Below are 23,841 nucleotides of genomic sequence, written 5' to 3' on the forward strand. Positions count from 1 at the left end.
GTGTGGTTCAGAGAGCCCTTGGCCACACTGTGCCCCATCCTGGTATCCCCTCCTCTGAGGTTCCCTTCCTCTGTAAGCGTCAGAGGCCCCTCCTCCTCCTGATCCTGGGCCCCATGTGAGGCCCACCGTCCCACAGACCCATTGCCAGTTGTATCGGACACACATTTGTTACTGGAGGCCACCAGCTGAACGTGCGCTTCAGCCACATCTCTCTTCCTTCAGGTTGTTGGCACGGAGTGGTGGGTGTGGCTGCACCTTCTGAGCAGGGGGTTCCTGTGAGCCAGCCGCAGATGAGAACTGCCCAGGCTGAGCCCTCCACCCACCCAGCTCACCCCTGCGACATGCATGGCCCAGTCTTGAAAGACAGTTTGGCCCCTGGCTGAGCCACAGGGAACTCCCAGCAGGTGAATCATGGGGAGAGATTTCGGGTGTAGTGTAAACCTCGACCAGATGCAGAAGTGATGGAATGGAATCTTCAGAAGAGAAAACCCAGGCTTCATTTGTAAAGCACTGCAGATCTTGTACATCAGAGACAGCCTTCACTTGCGGAGAGGGTGGCGAGAACTTCCCAGGCAGCACCCGGCCCCTCGCCGTGGGGAGAAGCCAGGTGGGCATGTCAGGAGCTTATTCTCTGCTGTCATCGCCACAGGGTCCTTTTGGGTATTGGATTCCCACTGGGCTGGAAAGCACAACTGAGGCCGTAAAGCCTCTGCCTCCCAGTGGCCCTTGTTGGAGGGAATGTTGCTCCAGGGTCAGTTGACTCTGGGACTCTGGGTTGGAGCAAACTAGAAATCAGAAATGCAAGAAGGGCCCTGGAGCCCAGGGACAGTTTCCCACAAGGAGAGTCTTCAGGAGGATGAGCTGTGAATACAGCGGTGTGAGAACAGGTGACAGTCTGCACTCCAGCAATTACTGGAGCAATCCTCTGGTAGATGCTTTTCATAAACAGAACTCACACGCACCAGGGAAAGCGTCCATGATCTACACAGGCAAGAATCTCTGCACGTGGAAGAAATGTGGGATGGCTTTAACAAACGTTGATGTGCCTTTCTCCTGAGGGTGGGCCCGAGTCAGCCCATGAGGATTTATGCTCAGCAGAACCACAGGCGTGGTCAGGCTCATGCAGCAATAGCACATTCACATTGAGAAGCCTTATGAATGCAAAGAATGTGGGCAAGTATCTTGTGTCTGCTCTGCTTTTGTTCCAAGTAACATTTCCCATTCCAAAGACAGTCATACTTGGAGTGCAAAGTATGTGGGTATACCTTTTGTGGCAACTGTTTTTCCACTCATCATGTGAGGGTTCTCACAAGAGAGGGCCCCAGAGTACAGTGAATGTGGAAAGGCCTTCATTCACCCTTATTTGTCTGGCCTAATAGGATCCATGCTGGAGAAAAACCGTTTGAGTATAAGAATATCAGAGAGCCTTTTGTTATAGCTCCTCCCTGATTCCATATGGGAAGGCTCACATGAGGGAGAAACGTCGTGAATCTAGTGAATGTGGACAGTCTCTCTGCCTTCATTCATTCCTTTCCAAGCCTCAGAGTGTTCATACTGGGGAGAAACCCTTTGAGCGTAAGAAATGGGCCAAAGCCTTTTGCATGTGAACTTGTCTCAGGCACTGTCAGAGAACTCATACTGGGAAAAGACCTTTTGAATGTAACTCCTGGGGAAAATCTTCTGAACAGGGGAAGCTTCGTACTCTGAGGAATTATACCAAAGAGAAATAAGTGTTCGTATGCTGTGAGAAAATCTTCTGAGATCAGTCGTCACTTATTGTCGCTGGAAGAGTCATATAGGAAATGGATCCATCTTGGGACATTGCATCTGAGAGTTTATAAAGGAGAGAGAACCAGTGGCTACTGTGTAGTTTCAAAAGTCTTCAACCATAGCTCTACCCTTAGTATGCACTGAAAAAACAACCACAGGAATATTTAAAAAACAAAGGAGAAACAAAAATATAAGTAGATATAACAGGCAAAGAAATGTATTTATGACTTTTTTTCCTGGTTTTCCTGAGAAACCAATGACAGTTTATTGCCTGGCTTTTTTTGTTGTTTTTGGGTGGCAGGGGAGGTGTTTGAGAGATTAACCACCTGAATTAATATGCACTGTGTGCCTTGCCACACCAGGAAAGCTGGAAGCTTGAGAACATCTCTGCAAATGTTACTTGTTACAAAACATCATCTTAGGTGACACCTTGATTTATGAAGCCTTTAAAACTTAAATTAGGATACAAAAATGTTGTCTAAAATTATAATCTAAAGACATAAGGACACACTTATGAATGGGTACATTTTACTTTACTACTTAAAACTGTTTAAGGCTTCATTTTTATTTATCCATTTTCGAGATATGATTGACATATAACTGTGTACATTTAAGACGTACAACGTATTTATCTGATACATTTACACTGTAGCGTGATGGCCATTGTAGCGTCAGTTAGCCTCTGTTATGCCACAGAATTATCATCTCTTCTAGTGGTGGCAACAAATAAGGTATCACCTCTTGGCAAGTTTAATGTTTCTAGTATAGTTTTATTGTCTGTAACCCCTGTGCTTCATGTTCGCGCTCTCGGAATTATTTGTCTCGAGTGTAAGTGTATACCCTGAACACCGTCTCTCCCCTCCCCGACCCCGCCCTCGGCCTTTGGTAACCATCACTGTAATGTTTTCCAGCTCAGTTTTTGTTTTGTTTTGCTTTTTCCACATATAAGGGATATTATACAATATTTGATGTATATCACTTAGCATAACATCCTCAAGGTCCATCTGTATTGTTGAAAATGGCAGGATTTCATTTTTTCTCAAGGCTGAGTGGTATTCCATTGTTGATGTATATATGTTTTCATTTATCCATTGATGGACATTTTGGTTGTTTCCACATCTTCGCTATTGTGAACTATAATAAACATGGAAGTGCTCCTATCTCTTTAATAACCTGTTTTTATTTCCTCTGGAGCTTGAGGATGGTATTGATTGGGATTGCAACTTGTCTGCACCATGTCCATCCCCAGCCACATGGCCTTGGTCATGTCACTTAGGCTTGGGGTTGAGTATTTGTGTGTGTAAAATAGAAACCTTGGTTAAATAGAGTCAGGAGACCAGCAGGAGGGCGCTCTCACGCCCTGCCACTGACAGCAGAGCCCAACAGGAAGGAGAAAGGTCCTCCTCTTCCAAGAAAAGACGCAGTCAAGGAAAAGCCCTGGACTCGCTCCTGATTGACTTTTTCCCTCTGTAAAAGTGCTCTCCTCTTGCTGTGCAGGTCCTTGCTTGGTGGCGCGCCATTATTGCAGGCTCCAAACCACAATTCTCAGCTGATCCTGTGTAAGCCCCTCTTTGCTGGAGAAATAGCTGGCAGTCTTCATTTTAGGGGAACAGTGTTCAACAGGAAAAACCCAGAGTTCAGAGGTGAGTGTCAGACTGGCTGCCTGATCCCCAGGCCCCCTGAACTCTGCTGTCCCCCTTTCCATGGCATGTAATTTGAACCTGAGATACAGACAGAAATCAGCCCACATGTCGAATTCTAGGCAGAGGGAACCTCCTGTGCAGTGATAGGGAGCAGGGCATGTGGTGATCCTGAGGCATGTGAGAAATTGAAAGTTCAGCATAGGGAGTTCTGAGGGTAGGGTCTGGGCACAGAGGTGGCCCACCTGAGGGGCTTGTTAGTGGGGTCTCCCAGAGAAGGTGAATTCTGCACTGGGACAAGCCAAGGGCACATATATTCCTGCAGGGATGCTGTTCCAGGAGCGCCCAGCTGTTTGCGAAGCCCTTATGGCAAGACTCCCTTAGGGTGACGAGGCTAGTGCAGAGCAGGAGATGTGGGTCCAGTATGGACACCTTGTCATGGGCACCCAGAGGCAGGCACATGCAGGGCACACTCAGAGAGGTCATGGGACTTACAGAGACTAGCAGGAGACTACAACACCATCACACAGAGGGTTCCACAAAAATGAATCTGCAGACGTGCAGCTTGGACACATATGCGGGACACAAAACCTTATGCAGATGTACACACGGATACCCACCAGGACACAGAATAGAGAGGATATATTTATATTGACCAAAGACACACACACTCATGAAAACAGACACAGGACACCCAGATACGTGTGCTCACAAGTCCCATACATACCATGAACAGTGCTCACAGGGATGTGCATGTACAACACACAGATGCATCCACTGGCACAAAGATACGTACATGCAGACATGGGGCACTGGTGTGCAGAAGGAGTGTGGAGACATCCAGAGAAAAACTCCTAGACACACACACAGGCTACATAGGAGAACACAAGGACAGCAGGAACGGGTACATGGAGAGAGGGGCACATGAAGAGATGCAAAGGTAGACACCTCTACAGCCACGTTGACAGATGTACAGATGGTTGTACATGAATAGGTAGAACCATCCAGAGACACACACAACAGCTCACTTACTTATAGCTTACTTGCTCACATACACACACATTTACATGGGCATTCCCAAATGCAGATAATCAGACGTATACACATAGAAAGTGATGTTAAACATTTACTCTGCTCTTAAGGAAAAAGTGCATCTAATGAGGTGGATGAAACTGGAGCCTATTATACAGAGTGAAGTAAGTCAGAAAGAAAAACACCAATACAGTATACTGACGCATATATATGGAATTTAGAAAGATGGTAACGATAACCCTGTATGCAAGACAGCAAAAGAGACACAGATGTATAGAACAGTCTTTTGGACTCTGTGGGAAAGGGTGAGGGTGGGGTGATTTGGGAGAATGGCACTGAAACATGTATAATATCATATGTGAAACAAATCGCCCATCCAGGTTCGATGCATGATACAGGATGCTTGGGGCTGGTGCACTGGGATGACCCAGAGGGATGGTATGGAGATGGAGGTGGGAGGGGGGGTTCAGGATGGGGAACACGTGTACAACCTGTGGCGGATTCATGTTGATGTGTGGCAAAACCAATACAATGTTATAAAGTAATTAGCCTCCAATTAAAATAAATTTATATTAAAAAAAAGTGCATATAGATTATGTAAGTTGATTACAAATTTTATTGATCCAAAGGGTGTGACGTGCTTCCCAGGTGCCACACTGGTAAAAATCCGCCTACCAGGGCAGGAAATGCAAGAGATGTGGATTTGATCTCTGGGTTGGGAAGATTCCCCAGAGCAGGAAATGGCACCCCACTCCAGTATTCTTGCCTAGAGAATTCTTTGGACAGAGGAGCCTGGAGGGCTACAGTCCATAGGGTCAGAAAGAGTCTCAGCATGTCCCAGTCATGCTCAGACATGACTGAGCAGTTGCTCACAATGCAGTGTACAAATGGTTATGGTACACCCAATGGTTTCTGTTGCAAATTGCACAAGCCAATTAATTAATTCTTACACAGTGTTTTAATTAATTTCAATTTTAACTCTTTATGTGTCAAGGTTAAATTGCAACATATGTATATATGTATCAGCCCACCAGGCTCCCCCGTCCCTGGGATTCTCCAGGCAAGAACACTGGAGTGGGTTGCCATTTCCTTCTCCAATGCATGAAAGTGAAAAGTGAAAGTGAAGTCGCTTAGTCGCGTCCGACCCTCAGCGACCCCATGGACTGCAGCCCACCAGGCTCTGCTGTCCATGGGATTTTCCAGGCAAGAGTACTGGAGTGGGGTGCCATTGCCTTCTCCGATATGTATATATTAGAAATAAGCAAATCCAATTCCAAGCATATACCCATTTAAAATGAGGACGTTTTTTTCTCCCAGATATATATACATGAAAGTTTGTAACAAGTTTATTGATAACAGTCAAGAGGTTGAAACAACCAACCCAACCATCAATAGGAACATGATCTGGTCACATGAATGAGGATGTAAGAGTGTAGAATGTAGAAGATGAATAATAAAAATGGGCATCTGGTGATCTAATCAATATTTTGTGCTAGAAAACTGGCTACTTGTTCCCCAATACTCTTTTCTCCTTCTAGACACCCAGGAGGATAGGCATGTCCCACCACCTTCCCTAACTTAACTTGGAAGCATGCAAATAAATTTTGGCCAATGGAAATGGGCTGGAGTGATTGCGAAAAATGTTTCTTCAGTTTATCTTCTCATTTATACTCCTTCCTGGGGTACCTCTGTGGACCTCAGTAGTTCCAGTTGTCATACCTCCCCAGGAATTATTACTTCTGTGGGAGCTGTAGCTCCAGGTGATGGAAAGATGATATCTTGAAGAGGACCATATTCCATGACCTTGAGCCACTAGATATCAGGCTGGGCCATCTGACGATCATACATTAGTGCCAGGTCTGCCTGTTGAGGGTTATGGTGGAAGGCAGGAGGAGCCTGAGTTTGTTCTTCTGAATTAGGCATGAATGAAATTTTGTCATCTCACACAGTGAACCATGATATGAAACTATGTTAACTCCACTGCCCATTTAAGTCTAATAGAAATTACTCTTGATATGTCAACGTTTTGAGTCATATGGTCTGTAGAAATGCATCTGTTTGACAATAGACCTAGTAGTTTATGACAGTTGCCTGCATTTATTGTTTTAAAAAATAGAATGAACTTACAGGTATACAGCTGTGGTCTATGCAAAATGTTTGCCATTACCTATAATGCTACTTGGTGAGTCAAGACTGATTGTATTTATATTTTGAAAAATATGATCAGTGATTCTGCGAAGAGGAGCCTCCGACATCCTCCTCTAGCTGTATGTGTAAGAATTTGTGGTCATGATGAATAGTAACAGTAACAGCTTGTGTGTGTTCAGCACCAGGTCTTGTGCTAAGCACTTTTCATCTGATTTCCCATTTGGAAGGTATTTTCCCATTTTAGTTGCTGTAGTTGGGGTAGGGAGGTGGTCATGACTTTCAGTTCCCACGCCCAGGGTTTTTGTGTCAGAAAGTGTAGGTTGGACCCCAGAATGTGCTTTTTGAGCAAGTTCAGAAGGGATGCTGAGCCCGTTTTGGATATCAACGAATAGCAGGAACATTTCATGTTACTACATGAAGACTGCACAAGAGAGGGATATCGATCTTCAATTTTTTTTTTTTTTTTTTTCCTTTTGGCCGCGAGAGTAGCTTGGGGTTCGTAGTTCCCGTCTAGGGAACAAACCCGGGCCCCCTGTTGTGGAAGGCCAGAGTCCTAACCCTCTGGGCCACCAGAGAATTCCCTTCCATCCATTCAATTTAAATCTCAGTCTCCAAAACTCCCAAGAGCAGCTCTCCCAGGATGAAAGAATGCTCCACCTGCTGGAGACGTCGGAGGACGCCGCTTTCCTACATGTCATCACAGAAATCTGGGCGCGTCGCGTTTATGGGGAGGTCGGGCACTTCCCGGATGGCTCAGATGGCAATGCAGGAGACTCGGGTTCAATCCCTGGGTCAGGAAGATTCCCTAGAGGAGGGAATGTCAACCCACTCCAGTAGTCTTGCCTGGAGAATTCCATGGACCGAGGAGCCAGGGGGGCTACAGGCCATGGGTCACAAAGAGTCGAACCCAACTGAGCAACTAACACCTTCTAGTACTTAAGGACGTAATTTTTCTCGGATCTTTCTCCACCTGCCTCCGCGCAGCTGTTGGGGACAACCAGAAATCGGCCTTTTCCCTGGTTGGATGTGGGCCACAGACTCCTTTACCCAGAAGTCTGTTTTGCGGCACATCCGCTCTGCGCCAATGGCAGCCCAGAAGATGCGCGTTTCCGCCGGCTCTTTCAGACAGAGGCGGGACTTCCGGCGTCACGGTCGTGACGTATTTTGCTGGCGCCGGGAATGTCTAGAGTGGCGGCGGAATCTGCGAGTCGGCCTGGGCTCCGCTTTCCATGCGACTCTTGAGACGCGAATAGGAAAGGACGGTAATAAGGTTGGGGCCTCCGTCGGCGACCTTATTAAGATCCATGGTCGCCGCCGTGGGACGGGCCGCCTAGCGCGGAGCAGTGGGCTGGGGCTGTACTCCTTCCCAGGCCTTCGCGCTCGCTCTCCGTCCTCGTTCGCTTCCGGAGGCGGCACCCAGAGCCCGTGCGCCGTTTTGACCAGGAGGAAACCAAGGCTCGGAGCTGGACCATCGTCCAGGGCCCACCGCACCCAGGGGGTGTGCGGGACCCGCTGCTCCCACTCCAGTCGCGTTTCTCGACCTGGTTCTACTCACAGGACCCCATGGCGGCTGCGGCGCTAATGAACTGGGCTCAGGTGAGTGAGGGCCCCTCAAGCCCTCACCGACTCAGGTGGGGGGATGTTATGTTCTCAGGCTTTCCGAACTTGGCCTCCGTCGCTCCCTTCTCTTGAGTAAGAAGGCGGTGAAGGGCGGTCATTGACGGTGAATACGTGGGGAGGATCCCGTTCCCAGTGTTGACTGGATGAGGTGCGAAATGGTTTCCAGGGCTTAGGAGCCCCCAGATATCAACACTTGGAGGTGAGGTTGAATTCGGCATGTTCTGGAAACGGCAGGTCTCTGCGGTTATATGTGCTGACAACAGAGAGCTGAGTCAGGAGTCGGACTGGAATGGCAGCCTGGGGAGCTGGACCTCTGTTCTGACGGTGATGGGAACCACGGAAGGTTTATAACAGAGAAGGGAGGTGATCTGACGTTGGTGTTAACAGGCTCCCTCTGGTAGCACGATGGAAAGACTGGGGAAGCCTGAGGGTGGGACGTGAGACCAGGAGGGAGTCGACTGCAATAGTCCAAATGTGTTGATTGTGGGTGACTAGAGTGGTGGCTGTGGACGTTAGAGAAGTGTGTGAATTTTGTATGTTTTTAAAGTAGGGCCGATGGAGGTTTTCTGATGAGACGTATTGATGTTCTGGGACTCTTCACCTGTCCCTCCTTCTGCGCTTGAGTCTGGGGGCCTTAAAGGAGGAGTCCTTTCTAGCCCAGCACCCTGAATCTAAGCCAGGAGTTATATGAAGAGGTTCCTGCTTTGGGCAGCCAGTAGAAGGAAGACTGGACTGGTGTATTAGACTCAGGAACATCTTATGCAAATACTTAGAGGTAAGATTGAGTTGGGAGTCCTTAAGGAGCCACGGGTCTTAGTTCTGTCTGTTGAGAAAAGGGTCAGGAGTTGGGCAAGAATGGCAGGCTGAGGAACTGGGCTTCTTGTTTTGAAGGTGATGAAAGACATGGGCTTCCCAGATGCCTCAGTGATAAAGAGTCTGCCTTCAGTGTAGAAGACGCAAGAGACACGGGTTTAATCCCTAGGTCAGGAAGATCCCCTGGAGGAGGGAATGGCAACCCATTCCCAGTAGTCCTGCCTGGGAAATCCCATAGACAGAGGAATCGGGCGGGCTGCAGTCTGTAGGGTCCCAAAGAGGCAGACTCAACTAAGTGACTGAACATGTGGCATGCACAAAAGACATGGAAGATTTGGAGCAGAAGAGAGATGCCCTGAATCAGATCTTAACAGGCTCCCTCTGGCTGCTGTCTGGTTGAGAATGGAGTGTGGGCGTGAGGGAGGCTAGCGCAGTGGTCCACGGAAGTGCTGATGGTGGCAAAGAAGGTCCCAACCGGGCGCTGAGCACTGGGTGTCTTGCTCAGGCGCTGGGGTGCCTGTCAAACACAAAGGAGTTCTTCCTGGATGCTGTGTGCAGAGTGGTTTCAGGGGTGGGGTGTGCCTTGGAAGTGTGGACTGGAAAGTTTTTAGTCTTCATGGAGGGGGACCCCAGATATGAGGAAGGTGTGGTTCAGAGTGATGTACATGGTGGGAGGAGCATGGACTGATGGCCTGAAAGTTGTTTCTGGGAGGCATGGTCAGGAGGATGCCAGCAGGAGAGTGTTTGGTGCCCTTCCTGCTGGACCCATGGCTTACATAGTCTGTCTGCCCGCCTGCCTGATTTTGCTCTGGGCTGCACACGGTGATCAGAGGGACAGGAGAGGGCAGCCAGGAGTGGTGTCACGGCTGAGTATCGCCTCCGAGTTGGGAAGCTGGGAAGCAGAGGAGTCAGGGGGTGGGAGGTGAGTGGGGGGCCTGGGGAGTCCTGTTGTCTGTGAGCTCAGCTGTCCCCATTGTGGCAGGGTGGTGTGACCTTCGAGGATGTGTTCGTGTACTTCTCCCGGGAGGAGTGGGAGCTGCTGGAGGAAGCTCAGAGACTCCTGTACCGCGATGTGATGCTGGAGAACTTCGCACATGTGGCCGCCTTGGGTAAGTCCCTGTTTCAGTTACCTATTGGTACATGTCAGACTACTCCAAAAGTGAGTGATGTAAAAAATAAAAAGGCCTTATGTAAGTTTCAGTGTGTCGGGTACTCGTCACAGCTTACCTGGTGCTTTTGGCTCAGGGTCTGTCACGAGGCTTCTATCAAGCTCCCAGCCGAACTGTTCTCATCTGAAGGCCATTCTCGGGAGGATCTCACTCACAAACTCGTGTTTTGTGGTTCCAAGAGGTCGTTTCTCGTGGCTTCTTGGACTGTAAGGCTGTTGGCCAGAGGCCCCCTGGCTTCCTTGTCACTGTAGCCTTTCTGTAGCGCATCTCACAGCAGGGAAGGAACCTTCTTTCTGAGCAGAGAGAATGCCCAGGATGGTAGCTTGTCCTTTTCTAACCTGACCTGGAAACAGTGATCCCATCATTTTCCTCTGTTCTGTTCTTAGAACTGGGTCAGTCAGTGCGGCCTCTGGTCAAGGGAAGTGGCTCATGCAAGGGCAAGAACACCAGGTGACAGGTCTTCCTGGGCCATCGGAGAGGCTGCCTGCCACAGGCCCACATGCCTGCTGCAGTGTCCTTGGGTTCGGTTTTTCCCTGGTGCCCTGGGGGCAGCTCTTCCTGTCCTGCCAAATCAGGGGCTCTTCCCCCTCCCGTCTTGGTTCCCAGGGTAGGGGCTGTGGATGCCCAGGCAGAGCCGTGGTGGTGTCCCCTCCCTGAGCAGTCTGACACCTGCTGCACAAAGCCGTTCTCGGTCAGGTTAGGAGTGCAGGGCTCTGGCTGACGGTTCTTGGGGACGGACCGTGCCAGGAGTTACAGGTGCTAACATAGTCGCTGCTTGTGGAGGGCATAGGGGTTTTCTGGCAAGTCCTCCTTCGGGTTTTTGTTTTTTTAACATTTTCTCTTCTCTGTGGGATGGGTCTGTCTGGGCCTTTCATTTGCCCTGCCTTTTTTTTTTTTTAAATTGGAGTAGGGCTGATCCAGAATGTTGTTATTGTCTCCCCTTTTTTTTTTTTCCCCACAACTTCCACCTTCCAGATCCCATGTAGTTGCCCAGTGGCATATAGGCAGAAAGCCCCGGGTGCTTGTGGGTGGACCTGACCCCAGCCACACTGAGAGGCCAGAGAGAGCCTAGCACCGCCACACGGGAACTGAGGGAGCATCTGGGGGCAGCGCTCACGCTGTGCTGCCAGCCTGTTCACCGGTGTTTTCTTGCCAAGGCCCTGAGCAGTGCCTCACTTCTCCCTTTCCTCACCATTCATTACACTTGGCGTTTCTCCTCTGTCTGCCTTCCCTTGGCTGTTTTCCCGCCTCTCTGGCCTCTGTCACTCATTCTCCTCAGCTTACTCTGACATACTCTGTAACACTGGCTGCTTTGCCAGTCACCAGCTGTGCACGTATCTGGAAGGATCCAGAAGAGCCACCTGCTTACTTGCAATCAGATTTTCCCGGGCCTGGACACAGCCTTCTGCACCAGGCTCACCTGACACCAAAAGCCAAGGCCCTGCCGAAACCCTTTGTAGAGGAGTGAGTTGGAGACCTCACCTCTGCTTCCAGTATTTTCCACTGCCATTGTGTCTTTACCCATCATTAGAAGTCCTCCATACCTTCCAAGGCCCAGGAGTGACAATGGGCCCTTCTTCACTGACCCTGGCCCCTCATCCTGCAAAAGCCCAAGGACTCACTCACTGGTGTGTCACACACTCGGAGGTGATGGACTTGCTGCTTCCCACCAAAGTCAGCATGTCCTTCACTAGCATTTCTTTGCTTTCAGGTTGTTGGTGTGAAGCAGACAATGAGGAGGCCCCTTCCGAGCAGATTGTTTGTGTAGAAGGAGTGTCAGAGGTCAGGACTCCTGGGTCCTGTCCACTTATCCAGAAAGTCCATCCGTGTGAGAGAAGTGACCCGCTCTTAAAAGACATTTTCCACCTGGCTGAACACCAGGGTTCATGCCCTGCACAGAACCTGGACACACGTGACCCCTGTGGGCGAGGATTCCTGTTGAGTGAAAACTCTCATCAGCACCAGAAACCACATAGTGGGCACGATCCCGTCCAGGGGGGTGGTGATGAGGCCTCATGTGTGAAGAGCTGTGCTGCCTATGAGTTAGGGAGACCTTGTACTTGCAGGGGGAGAGGGATGGACATGCTGGATAGCTCTAGCCTTTTCCAGCACCAGAGCACTCACAGTGGACTGAGTCCACACAGAACAGCTGAGTTTGTGGAATCATTTGCACACAAGTTGAGTCTCAGTTGTCACCAGGGAGACAGTGATGAACTGATGTTTTTCAGTTGTGCTGACGATGAGAAAGCCTTCATGAACGCCTTCAGTCTCCTCGACAGCCAGATAACTCAGGCGGTTGAAGTGCAGTCCTTTAGGTGCCTACCTTGTGGAAATCTGTCCAAGGAGAAATCCACTCTTATTCATCATAGAAAACTTCATGGTGGGGAAACATCACATGTGTGCAAGGAGTGTGGAAAGGCCTTCATTAACTTGTCTCACCTAAAAACTCACCAGAAATTTCACACTGGCAAAAGACAATATACTTGCAGTGAATGCGGAAAGGCCTTCAGCCGCAAAGACACGCTTGTGCAGCACCAGAGAGTTCACACTGGAGAAAGGTCTTACGACTGCACTGAATGTGGAAAAGCCTACAGCAGAAGCTCCCACCTCGTGCAGCACCAGAGGATTCACACCGGAGAAAGGCCTTATAAATGCAGTGAATGTGGGAAGGCCTTCAGTCGTAAAGACACACTTGTGCAGCACCAGAGATTTCACACAGGGGAAAGGCCGTATGAGTGCAGTGAATGTGGAAAATTCTTTAGCCAAAGCTCTCACCTTATTGAGCACTGGAGGATTCACACCGGGGCGAGGCCTTATGAGTGCATTGAATGTGGAAAATTCTTTAGCCATAACTCCAGCCTCATTAAACATAGGAGAGTCCACACAGGAGCAAAGTCTTACGTGTGCGGCAAATGTGGGAAGGCTTTTGGCTGCAAAGACACACTTGTTCAGCACCAGATAATTCACACTGGTGCCCGGCCTTATGAGTGCAGTGAGTGTGGAAAGGCCTTTAGCCGTAAAGATACACTTGTGCAGCACCGGAAAATCCACACTGGAGAAAGGCCTTATGAGTGCAGTGACTGTGGAAAGCTCTTTAGCCATAGCTCCAACCTCATTGTGCACCAGAGAATTCACACTGGAGCGAAGCCTTACGAATGCAGTGAATGTGGGAAATGCTTTAGCCACAATTCTAGCCTCATTCTACACCAGAGAGTTCACAGTGGAGCAAGGCCTTACGTGTGTAGTGAATGCGGAAAAGCTTACATTAGTAGCTCCCACCTTGTTCAGCACAAGAAAGTTCACACTGGAGCGAGACCTTATAAGTGCAGTGAATGCGGGAAATTCTTTAGCCGCAACTCTAGCCTCATTCTACACCAGAGAGTTCACACTGGAGAAAAGCCTTACGTGTGCAATGAATGTGGGAAGGCCTATAGCAGAAGCTCCCATCTTGTCCGGCACCAGAAAGCTCACCCTGGAGAAGGACCTCATGAATGCCACAGTTTTGGTGACTCTTTAGCTGCGTCTCTTAAACTTGTTTAACACCCAGAAACTTCACTGGGAGAAGGCCTTATGAATGCAGTCAACGCACTGTGTCCCTGTTCAAGATTATAGGAGTCACACCAGCAAAGGAGGGAATCATTGTTGGTACAGAGACACTGAGATAATGGAGTGGGGATGACTGAGGCTCATGAGGATGGGTGTCTGTTCTTAAGGCAGCGTCTCTATATGTCCCTGCGATTTTGGCTCTATGGCATGAAAGTATACAGAAATTCTCAGGGCCTTCACACCTCTGAGTCTCCTGTGGCCAACACACTGTCTCAGTAAATAAAGGTTTGTGGATTCCTGTACCTCCCTGGGCTGTTGATGTTCTGGCCATCACTGCACAGGCAGGAACCCCAGCAGTGACAGAAGAAAGATCCAGGGCTCAGGCTTCTCTGACCAGCCAGCATTCCTAGTGACTAAGGTGGATGTGGACTTCATGCTCTGCAGTTTTTGCTGATCCTGAGGCAGGGCTTATGCTCCTAAATTGTGTAGAGAGGGATATGGTAGAACCAGAACAGTTGGCAGATGGAACTTTCCAAGAAGAATGGTAAATATGGATATTTATGGGGAATATTTAGTTCTTAACATCTTTGTTGAGGTATGATGACATGAAATAAATGGCATGTATGTAAAGTGTAAAACGTTTTTTGTTTCAGCATGTGTATATTTGATGAGACCACACATCAAGATAATGGAGATATCCAACACAGCCAAGAGATTCCTTGGGTCCCTTTATAATCCTTTCCTCCTTGTCCTTTCTAACCCCTCTTGCCCACAATTCACAAGTAGTAGCAAGCATATTCTAGAATTTCATATAAACAGAATTATATACTTTGTGGAGAGTGGGGACTCTGGCACTTTTCACCAACCGTAACTTTTTTGACATTAAGCCATATTATTGCGTGTATCAGTTATTCATTTGTATTGTTGAGTACTATTCCATTGTGTGGATATACCACAATTGTTCTTTTATCCATTCACCTGTTAGTGGATGTTTGGGTTGTTTCTGGTTTGGCTGTTACAAATAAAGCAGCTGTGAAGATTTGTGTATTAGTTATCGTTGAATTATATTCCATTGTATGGATGAACCACAGTTTGCTTATCCATTCACTGACTGAAGAACATCTTGATTGCTTCCAAGTTTTGCCATTTATGAATAAACCTGCATTATGCATTGTGTGTAAGTGGACGTAAGTATTCAGTTCATTTGGGTTCAAGCCAAGGAGTATGATTTGCTGGGTCATAGTAAGGGTATGTTTTCTTTTTTTTTAAACTTTTTCATTTTTTTGGCTGTGCTGTGTGTTCATTGTCATACACAGGCTTTCTCCACTTGGGGCAAGTAGAGGATACTCTCTTTGTTCTGGTGCGTGCTTTCGCACTTCGGTGGCTTCTCCTGTTGCAGAGCATGGGCTCTAGGCTTGCGGGCCTCAGGAGTTGCAGCACAGGCTTGGTAGTTGCGGCGCATGGGCTTAGGTGCTCAGTGGCATGTGGGATTCTTCCCAGACCAAGCACTGAAGCCATGTCCCCCACACTGGCATGCAAATTCTTAACCACTAGACCACCAGGGAAGTCCAGTAAGACACTGCCTTCCGTAGTGGCTGCAAAAAATCACCTTGCGTTCCCGGCAGCAACAGGTCAGAACCCCGTCACTCCGTGTCTTTGTCAGCACTTGGTGTCATCAGTGTTCTGGAGTTTTGCCAAACAGGGGTGTGGTGACAGCATGCTGTTGCTCTAACTGCAATTCCGTGATGGCGTATGATGAATATTTTTCATATTCTTTTAACAGTGTCTTTTGCTTTCAGAGCAGAAATTTTAAATTTTAGTCAATTCCAAGATGCTCAGTTTTTCTTTAATGGATTGTGCTTTTGGTGTTGTAGCTAAAACTCCTTGCCATACCTAAGGTCTTCATTATCTCCTGTGTTATCTTCTAGATGTTCTGTAGTTTTGTATTTAGGTTTATTATCCATTTTCTGAAAATATTTGTGAAAAGTGTAAGATTTGTGTCTGAATCATTTTTTAAAACCCCATTTGTTGAAAAGACTATCCTTTCTCCATTCCTTAGCCTTGGCTCCCTTTCTAAAGATCACTTGGCTATATTAGTGTGAATGTATAGACTCACTGTTCCAGTTCTTTCCATTTATTGTGATAATCATATGGCTGTGGGGGCTTTTTTCTTGTGTCTTATTTATATGGTATATTTCATTAATTGATATTCAAATGTTAAACCAACCTTGTATTTCCTGGGACAAATCCCAGTGGATCATGTTGTATATCAGTAAAATCTTAGTATAGTTCTATATAAATTCTTTGTGTCAGAATTGATAAGTGGTATCTTTCTAGGAATTTGTCCATTTTAACTAAATTTTCTCGTTTGAGAGGGTTAGGATTGTTTATCATATTCCCTTGGGAGACTCTGAAGTTCTGTAGGGTCAATAGTGTCTTCACTCCTGATCTTGTTAATTTGTTATCTTCTTTTTTTGTCAGCCAACCTAGAGTTTTGTCAGTTTTGTTGATCTTTTGAAAGAGAGTTTTTCTTTAATTGATTTCTAGAAAAAAAATTTTTTCTGTATTCTGTTTCAATGTTTTGTTCTGATCTCTTTTATTTCCTTTTTAATGTTTGCCTTGTGACTAGTTTTGTCTTATTTTCCAAGTTTTTTAACATGGAAGGTTAGGTTATTGACATCATTCTTCTTTTGTAATAAACTTTAAAGGTTTATGTTTCCCTCTAATCATTTAATTTGGTTCTATCACATCAATTTTTATATGTAGCATTTAAATTTTTATCTAGTTAAAAATATTTTTGTTTTTAAAATTTCCCTTGTAATTAGGGTATTGAGGAGTATATAATTTAACAAGTCTTTTCCTATTAAGTTTGCAGGGGTAGTCAGAGGAAGGCATGTAATTTTTCAGTCAGTGACCCAGGTGTTACTCTTGAAACGGGGTAAATCTGTGGGTTATTTGAAATATCTTCCACTCTTAGGAAGACATTGAGCTAAGGTGTTGTTGTTTAATGTAGAAAAAGTAGTCCCATATCTACCAGGAACTGATGAGAATGACCAAATATAGTTAACTCATGTTTCGTGAAAGAGTATGGCAGGTTATTGGGTGTTGTTCCTTCCTCAGAGCACCCTGACTGTCCTGATTTGAGGGATTTTCTTTGTGTTAGCTTTTCTTCATGAGATAGGACAACCTTTTAAGCTCTGTTTTTGTATTAGGTCTCCAACCTGAAGTTTAACATCATTGTAAAATGACATGAAACAGATACTCCTACATCAGCACCTCTGTGACTCCCAACTCTGGAAATTAGGAATTTTTCCTAGTCTGTTGTGACAATCTCCTATGGGTTAAAAATATCTTTGTTTTAATGATTAAGTTATTACACAGTCCACTTTTGCTGTTAATACTTCAGCTATGGCTTTTAGGAGACTTGGACCTACTCCTGACCTTTCTGACCCTTAGGTTTATTGTGGAAACGGAACTCCTGTTGGTCCCTTCCTGATCAGTCCAGTCAGTTCTTGCCACCTTTGACTTACTATCTTAGCTTCTAACCAGGTTGTATAAGTTCGGTGACTTTGGTTAGATGTACCATAAAGAATTATAAAAAAAATTTTTTTTAAGGATTCTAAAAATTTTTAATAATTGCTGATTTTCCTTGGGTTGAAGAGAGTCTTTACTTATACCTCTTAATTCAGCTTACATCCAAGGTTTAAAATCTACAATTTCTTGCATTGCTGATTCGTGGCTGGCATTGATCTTTAGAGATAACTGGCATTTGGGGTTTTAAGACAGCTGTTAAGAAAAGGTGGTGAAACTGAGTCCCACTAAACTGAGTTCCCCTGCTGAGTTTATGATTAACCTCTCTATCCAAAACTGTTCCCTTTCTTTTCCACTCTTACCTAAATCTTGTGCTAACTGAACACTAATCAGCCAGTCAGATGACTAAAATCACTGTTGTTGATACCATTGTTAATGTACAGACCAGAGTGTTTATCCAGGACAAGACGAGCTGACAAGTTCTAGGTCATGGACAACCAGACCAGAGAATCATAAACCATAGGCATCCTTATTCCTGGAACTGTGATTAAGAAATGTCACAAGATGGTGATCAACCCCAGCTTTTTTGTTCTTCCCCTCTAGTAACCCCTAACAAAGACCAACTTGCAGCAGACCTAGTCTTGTCCCCCATTCCCTTGGTTAGTGCCCCACAACAAATCCTTAATTTGCAGCTGCAAACAGTGTCAATCTGACTTTTGCTTAATAGTAGGGAGTCAGCAAGGAAAAGAGCAAGGGGAGAGGGGCTAAGAAGAGCGATCAGAAGGATAAGGGGCAGGACAGAGAGCTGAATGTGGGAGGGGAGAGGGCTGGATGTAGGCAGAGGGCCCCGGATGTGGGAATGGAGAGAGATGAGTGTGGGAGGCAGCTGGAGGTCATGGAGATGGTGGGTTTACAGGGCATTGAGTCTCCCTGTTCCTGCTGAAGCTTGTCTGCTTGCTAAGTAGGTTTGGCCAGGGAATGTTTAGTAATGTAACTTTTATTTCAGAATTGAATTTGGAGGCTTCTTGTACTAATAAGAAAGGCTATCCATTGGGCCTGAGAATTCTAATTATTTAAAGAATTCCTTCATTTTCAAAGGTGTCTCTCAAATGAACCTTTTTGTTCAAATCAGGTGTTCTCCTGAGTGGTCATTGAGGGCTTAAGTCATCCTTGGTACAGTTATCCTATTCAGCACGACAGGCACAGAATTAGGATTGTAACAGGGATAGGAAATACAGGGATTTTTCAGGGGAGAGAAGATTCAGACTTAGACAACCCCGAGGCCAGGCAGTGGTCACTAGGAATGTAATTCTTGTGGACCTTAGTTTCCTAACCTGATGTTTGGCCTCCTCACCCCACAGACCCACAGTGATTCCCCTGGCATGTGGATACTGGAGAGAATGTTCTCTCTGTAATACTGCCCAGCTCACACTACTATACAATAATTTCGAGATGGACGAGACCTCATTTGGTTTCTTGGTGACTCACAGGGCAGTTTGTCGTAGCCTCCAGTACTATGAGAACTGCAAACCCATTGGTCTGTGAAGCTGGTCTGAACAGGTTCATAGGGCAGTTCTGTTCCCGCCATGATTCAACTCACAACAAAACTACACTTTTCGACAGCACAGAAAACAATAACCAGTATCTCAAAGGACAACAAAAAAGGTTTGAAAAGAAATGGCCTGATCCTCCAAGTATCTCAAACAACTAGGAACTAACAACAAATTCCAGGTGTCAGACTGAGAACGAAAAGCCAAGAAAATCAACACAAAGCAGAGTTTAGACCCACTGCTGGTTTACCACATCTTCAAGGACTCAAGTTGTCCTTGAGAAGCAAGGCACAGGGGACCTGTGGAAGGCTGGGGTCTGCAGTGACAGGCGTTGCACACCAGAGCTTGGTGGGGCTTCCGCAGCAAACATAAAAGCTGTTACACAGCTTCTACAGTGGGTGCATCCAGTTCATCTTGTTCCCTTCCCCGCTGAATGTTGATTAATGAGATACAGGCTCAACAGTAGTGCGAGATGGAGGACTGATGATGATAATCAGTGTGGAACCTCCTTACAACGTCTCCTATTTCTTTCTTAACCTTGTTAATCTGAATTTTTCTTACCAATTACTTTTTCACTTGCTTTAATACTAGTTGAAGAAATCATTCAGCTCTCATGTTTAACTATAATGTTGTCCATCATTTTCAATATTGAATGAATAGTCGCATATCATTCAAAGACCTTGAAGAGGACTTTTACCACATTTAAGAAATTGCCAGTCTTCATGAAATCTATCACAAAAAATGCATACTTGCATTTTTATATTCCGTTTATACAAAAAATAGATCATAGCAAGGTGGGCAAGACAGAAGGCGTCGCTTCAGTTTGTCACAAGTCCAAACCCATAACCGAGAGTTAAAAGGCGGAGCCTTTGAAATGTTTGTAAAGCTGTGAACTAACAGTGGCGTGAACTTGGTATCTAGTACAAAGACAGAGGGGGAGAACTACCTGTTTTCCTGCCTGCAAAGAAGAGCTCTAGTTGTCAGGCAGTCACCTCAAAATGGGAAGTCTGGCATTCAGGAGTTGGCACTTTAAAAAATGGGCATGTTTAAGGACCAATGAATTTCCAGGAGTATTACTGGGCTCTAAGTGGGGTTGTATAGTGAGGCATTCGCTGATTGGTTGTTACCTTTTAAGCTACTCTGGGGCCTGAACATTCTTGGCTGAATTCTAGAAGGTTGGCACTGTCAATTATTCGCTAATTTCTGGAAGCTTGAGTTTACTGGTGTGAGGCTGTTGCTGACTGGATTTCACAGGTTATCTGAAGTTCTCTCTAATAAATTGTATTTTCTTGTTCAAGATTTTGGAATTTGGCTAAAGGAAGTCTTTGCCTTCCACTTATGAAAAATAAACACATTAATTCTCAGTCCCCTCTTTTGTTCTTCCTTAGCCAGACTCTCAGAAGAGACCATAAGGCATTGTTGAGAAGGTTGTTTATGGAGACATGTTTATGAGCTAATGTTGCCCCTAAATTATTTAATTGGCAATTACAGTGAGAGAAAAATAGCTCTAACTGCTAACTTTTTGTAATGTTAAAAAAAAAAAAGGTGAAATCAGAATATTTAGGGTGTTCTGACAGTATCAATACAGGACACAGAACATGTGCTCTCTACACAGAACAGCTGGAAGTCTTATTTCCAATGTATGTCATGCAGCTACTCTTGTACCCGAATCCTTTTTAGTGGTAACTGAACATTTATAGGTTAGTATGCTAAAGCTGAAACTCCAGTACTTTGGCCACCTCATGCAAAGAGTTGACTCATTGGATAAGACTCTGATGCTGGGAGGGATTAGGGGCAGGAGGAAAAGGGGACGACAGAGGATGAGATGGCTGGATGGCATCACTGACTCATTGGACGTGAGTCTGGGTGAACTCCGGGAGTTGGTGATGGACAGGGAGGCCTGGCGTGCTACAATTCATGGGGTCGCAAAGAGTCGGACACGACTGAGCAACTGAACTGAACTGAACTGAAGTACACAACAGCACAATTTCTTTATTCATTTTTACCTATCTGGCAACTCTTTTTAAATATTGTCTTTACCCTTGCCTCCAAACTGTTAATGCATCATGTTTTCAAATATGAAAATAATCACATTTTTAAACCGAACTCTGAGTGTGTCTAAGGTTTCAGCAAGCCTTGAGGTCTTGACTTCATTTTCTGACTTCTCAGACTCCCTGACTCTTACTCACACTTGATCTTAGCCAAAAGGCCGAGAAGCGATCAGTGACTCTTACTCAAACTTCATTTATTTCTTTTCACCCACTGTCACAAATAAATTTCTCTAGAACCATTTCTGCCACTTCCCTTGAAAAACTATAAAATTATTAATAACATTTAATAACATCCATTTAACAAGTATTTTTCCAAAGACAAATCTCAACTGCCTGTGTATATACTGTCGCAATAATTTACAGGTGAGATGATAAACCATTTCCCAGCAAGGAGATGAGATCATGGAATCACAAACCTTTATATCAGGGATAAGCTGGCCCCTTTGCACACATGGTCAGATTCTGAAGGGCATACACTGTCCTGGAAGAAGATGGCACGAGATAAGTTCTGCTTCTGTTAGAGAGGTTTCACATTAATAACTGACTATTCAAGCAGGAAAGACATTTTCTGTGGGAACCAGGGGCACCTCATAACCCTTTTAAGCTACTTTGGTGACTGCAAACATCCCTTTTCCATGTTTCCCATCCTAAGCCCCTTTGGGGGCTTTTCATATTGTGTTTGAGCGAACCTACTGAAACTCATGGAAAGCAGAGTGTTCATGTTTTTGACAAGCAACAAGATAGCTGACAACTATGAGACGATGCTGAGTAACATTACAGTATGGTGGATCCCTTTCTATGTGCAGTCATTGGAAGTTTGCTACGATTCATGCAGTCTGAAATAATAGGTCTCTAAACATTTCTGTGACATGCCCTAGATTACATTCCAAGGAACTCTGGGTATAATAAGCCCTTTGAGAGGCAGAAAAACCCCGCTGTGTTTACAGCTTCAGAACCTCATTTCCCAGAGCCCTTTCCATCCTCCCTTAGCCTTTAGCCACAATCGGGAACTACCAACTTTGAGAAAGCCCAGGTAACTAAGGTAGTGGAAACTACTCTACCCACAAGGCTGTGCAGCTATGACCATGCACCAGAGAGACTTCTGGGTAATGTAGCTTCCTCTGCCAACACTACCTACCAACACTTGGAGAGTAAGTCACTTCCTACTGGACCTGTAAAAGCCAAGAGGCACCCTCAGGGACACCAGGAAAAGAGTTCCCTGCTCCAGCCATGGGAGGGCTTTTGGTTACTCTTAAGTGGGACGCTCCTAAATTTGTAGAGTCTTGGAAAAGCCCACAAAGCTTAGGGACCTGCAATTTCAGATAGCAATATATTTGTAATAGTGGTAAAGAACCCGCCAGTCAATGCAGGAGACATAAGAGAAGCAGGTTCGATCCTTGGGTCAGGAAGGTCCCCTGGAGGAGGGCACAGCAACTCACTCCAATATTCTTGCCTGGAGAATCCCATGGACAGAAGAGCCTGGCAGGCTACAGTCCATAGGGTTGCCAGGAGTCGGACACGACTGAAGTGACTTGGTATGCACACACGAACCACATCTAGTTCTAATCTACACACCAAAATGGACACATCGTATGGCACTCTATGTCCACTCATAGCGGTCACCTTTCTTGTTGCCTGTAAAATACATGTAGACTAAATTTTGAGAGACTGTTTTGTGACCTTCAACATGCTAAAGACCCCAGACAGGGCATGAGGGAGAGTTGGAGAAGGGGTAGCTTTCCTGCCTTGATAATGAGTGAGTGTGGTCCAACCTAGCAAACAACACTTGAAATGTTTATTATTCTGAGTTTCTTTCAAAAGCTGATGCCCAGCCCTAAAGGAGAGCAAATTATTGTACACCATTTCCTGCCAGGATACATCACTAAACACTGAAAGATGATAGATGACAAATTTTATGTATATTTTACCACACCAAAATGATTAATGATAAAAAAAAATGGATAACTTTTATGACACAAACACATAGCTGAAAAACACTACAAGAAAAAAGCCAAATAAGAAAAATATAGACAGATATGCCAATGGAAGCTTGGCTCAAAATTTTTTAAGATATTAATTTCCTATGAAACAATTTAAATTTCCTTAATTTAAACTTCACTTACCCACTTTAAACAACTTTTTCTCAGAGTGATGGTCAGAAAATGCAGCTCTAGTATATAACAGGGCCTGCTTATTCCTGTACTGTGCTATGCTTTTGCACACACAATATTAAATATAATACTAAAAATACATTTTAAATATATACCAAAAAATGCATTTATTGAAAGCAGCCATCCTTGAATAACAATAAAGTTCTAGAAAATATAAATTGTATTGGGAATCCCCTGGCAGTCCAATGGTTAGGACTCTGCTGTTTAACTCCTGAGGTCCTGGGTTCAGTCCCTGGTAGGGAAATTAAGATCCTGCAAGCTGCATGGTTTGGTTAAAAAAAAAAAAAAAAATTCACACTGTAATAGCTCCATGGAGATGGCAGTTTGGCTAGGACTGAGAGAGAGAATACAAAGAAGTTAGTGGAAATTCTATAAGTAATGGACATGTTCATTATTAGGATGTTGGTGATGGTCCCCTTATGCACTCGTGTGAAAATACATTTTACACTTTCAAGAATGGTTTAATATGTGTCAGTACCTCAGTAAATATGTCAATAAAATTTGGATGTCTTCCTCTACAAATATCTGGCAAAGTATTAGTAGTATTGACTCCATCAGCACCCTTCCCTATGGCTTAGGTGGGTCAATTCTGATTCCTTCTCAAAGCAGAAGGAAGTACTAACAAATGCTTGAACATGGGGACATTATGCTAAGCTAAATAAGCCAGTTGCAAAGAGATGAAAAATGTATGATTACACTTGTATAAAGTATCCAGAGTAATCAAATTGATAGAGGCAGGTCTGGTAGGGAGGGCATAGGAAGAGATCTTGTTTAATGGGTGTAGAGTTTTATTTTTGCCA

General features: G+C 45.4%; 1 protein-coding gene across 5 annotated transcripts; it reads left to right on the top strand.

Moving 5' to 3' along the window:
* Window positions 1–224: 224 nt before the first annotated feature.
* On the top strand, window positions 225–17,832 carry ZNF304 (zinc finger protein 304). 5 transcript variants are annotated; one of them, XM_045163393.1, is made up of 5 exons: window positions 225–607; window positions 3,268–3,413; window positions 8,758–8,985; window positions 10,006–10,132; window positions 11,904–17,832. In XM_045163393.1, exons 4-5 carry the CDS (start codon window positions 10,099–10,101, stop codon window positions 13,730–13,732), a joined length of 1,863 nt encoding a protein of 620 aa, XP_045019328.1. In that variant the 5' UTR covers window positions 225–607; window positions 3,268–3,413; window positions 8,758–8,985; window positions 10,006–10,098; the 3' UTR covers window positions 13,733–17,832. The 5 variants fall into 5 exon arrangements, with proteins under 5 accessions (XP_045019328.1, XP_045019325.1, XP_045019324.1 ...); XM_045163390.1 differs by having other exon boundaries at window positions 225–3,413; XM_045163391.1 differs by lacking the exons at window positions 225–607; window positions 3,268–3,413 and adding an exon at window positions 7,224–8,186.
* The last annotated feature ends 6,009 nt before the right edge of the window (window positions 17,833–23,841 follow it).

The sequence above is a fragment of the Bubalus bubalis genome, chromosome 18, assembly GCF_019923935.1.
Source record: "Bubalus bubalis isolate 160015118507 breed Murrah chromosome 18, NDDB_SH_1, whole genome shotgun sequence".
In the NCBI taxonomy this organism is placed as follows: domain Eukaryota; kingdom Metazoa; phylum Chordata; class Mammalia; order Artiodactyla; family Bovidae; genus Bubalus; species Bubalus bubalis.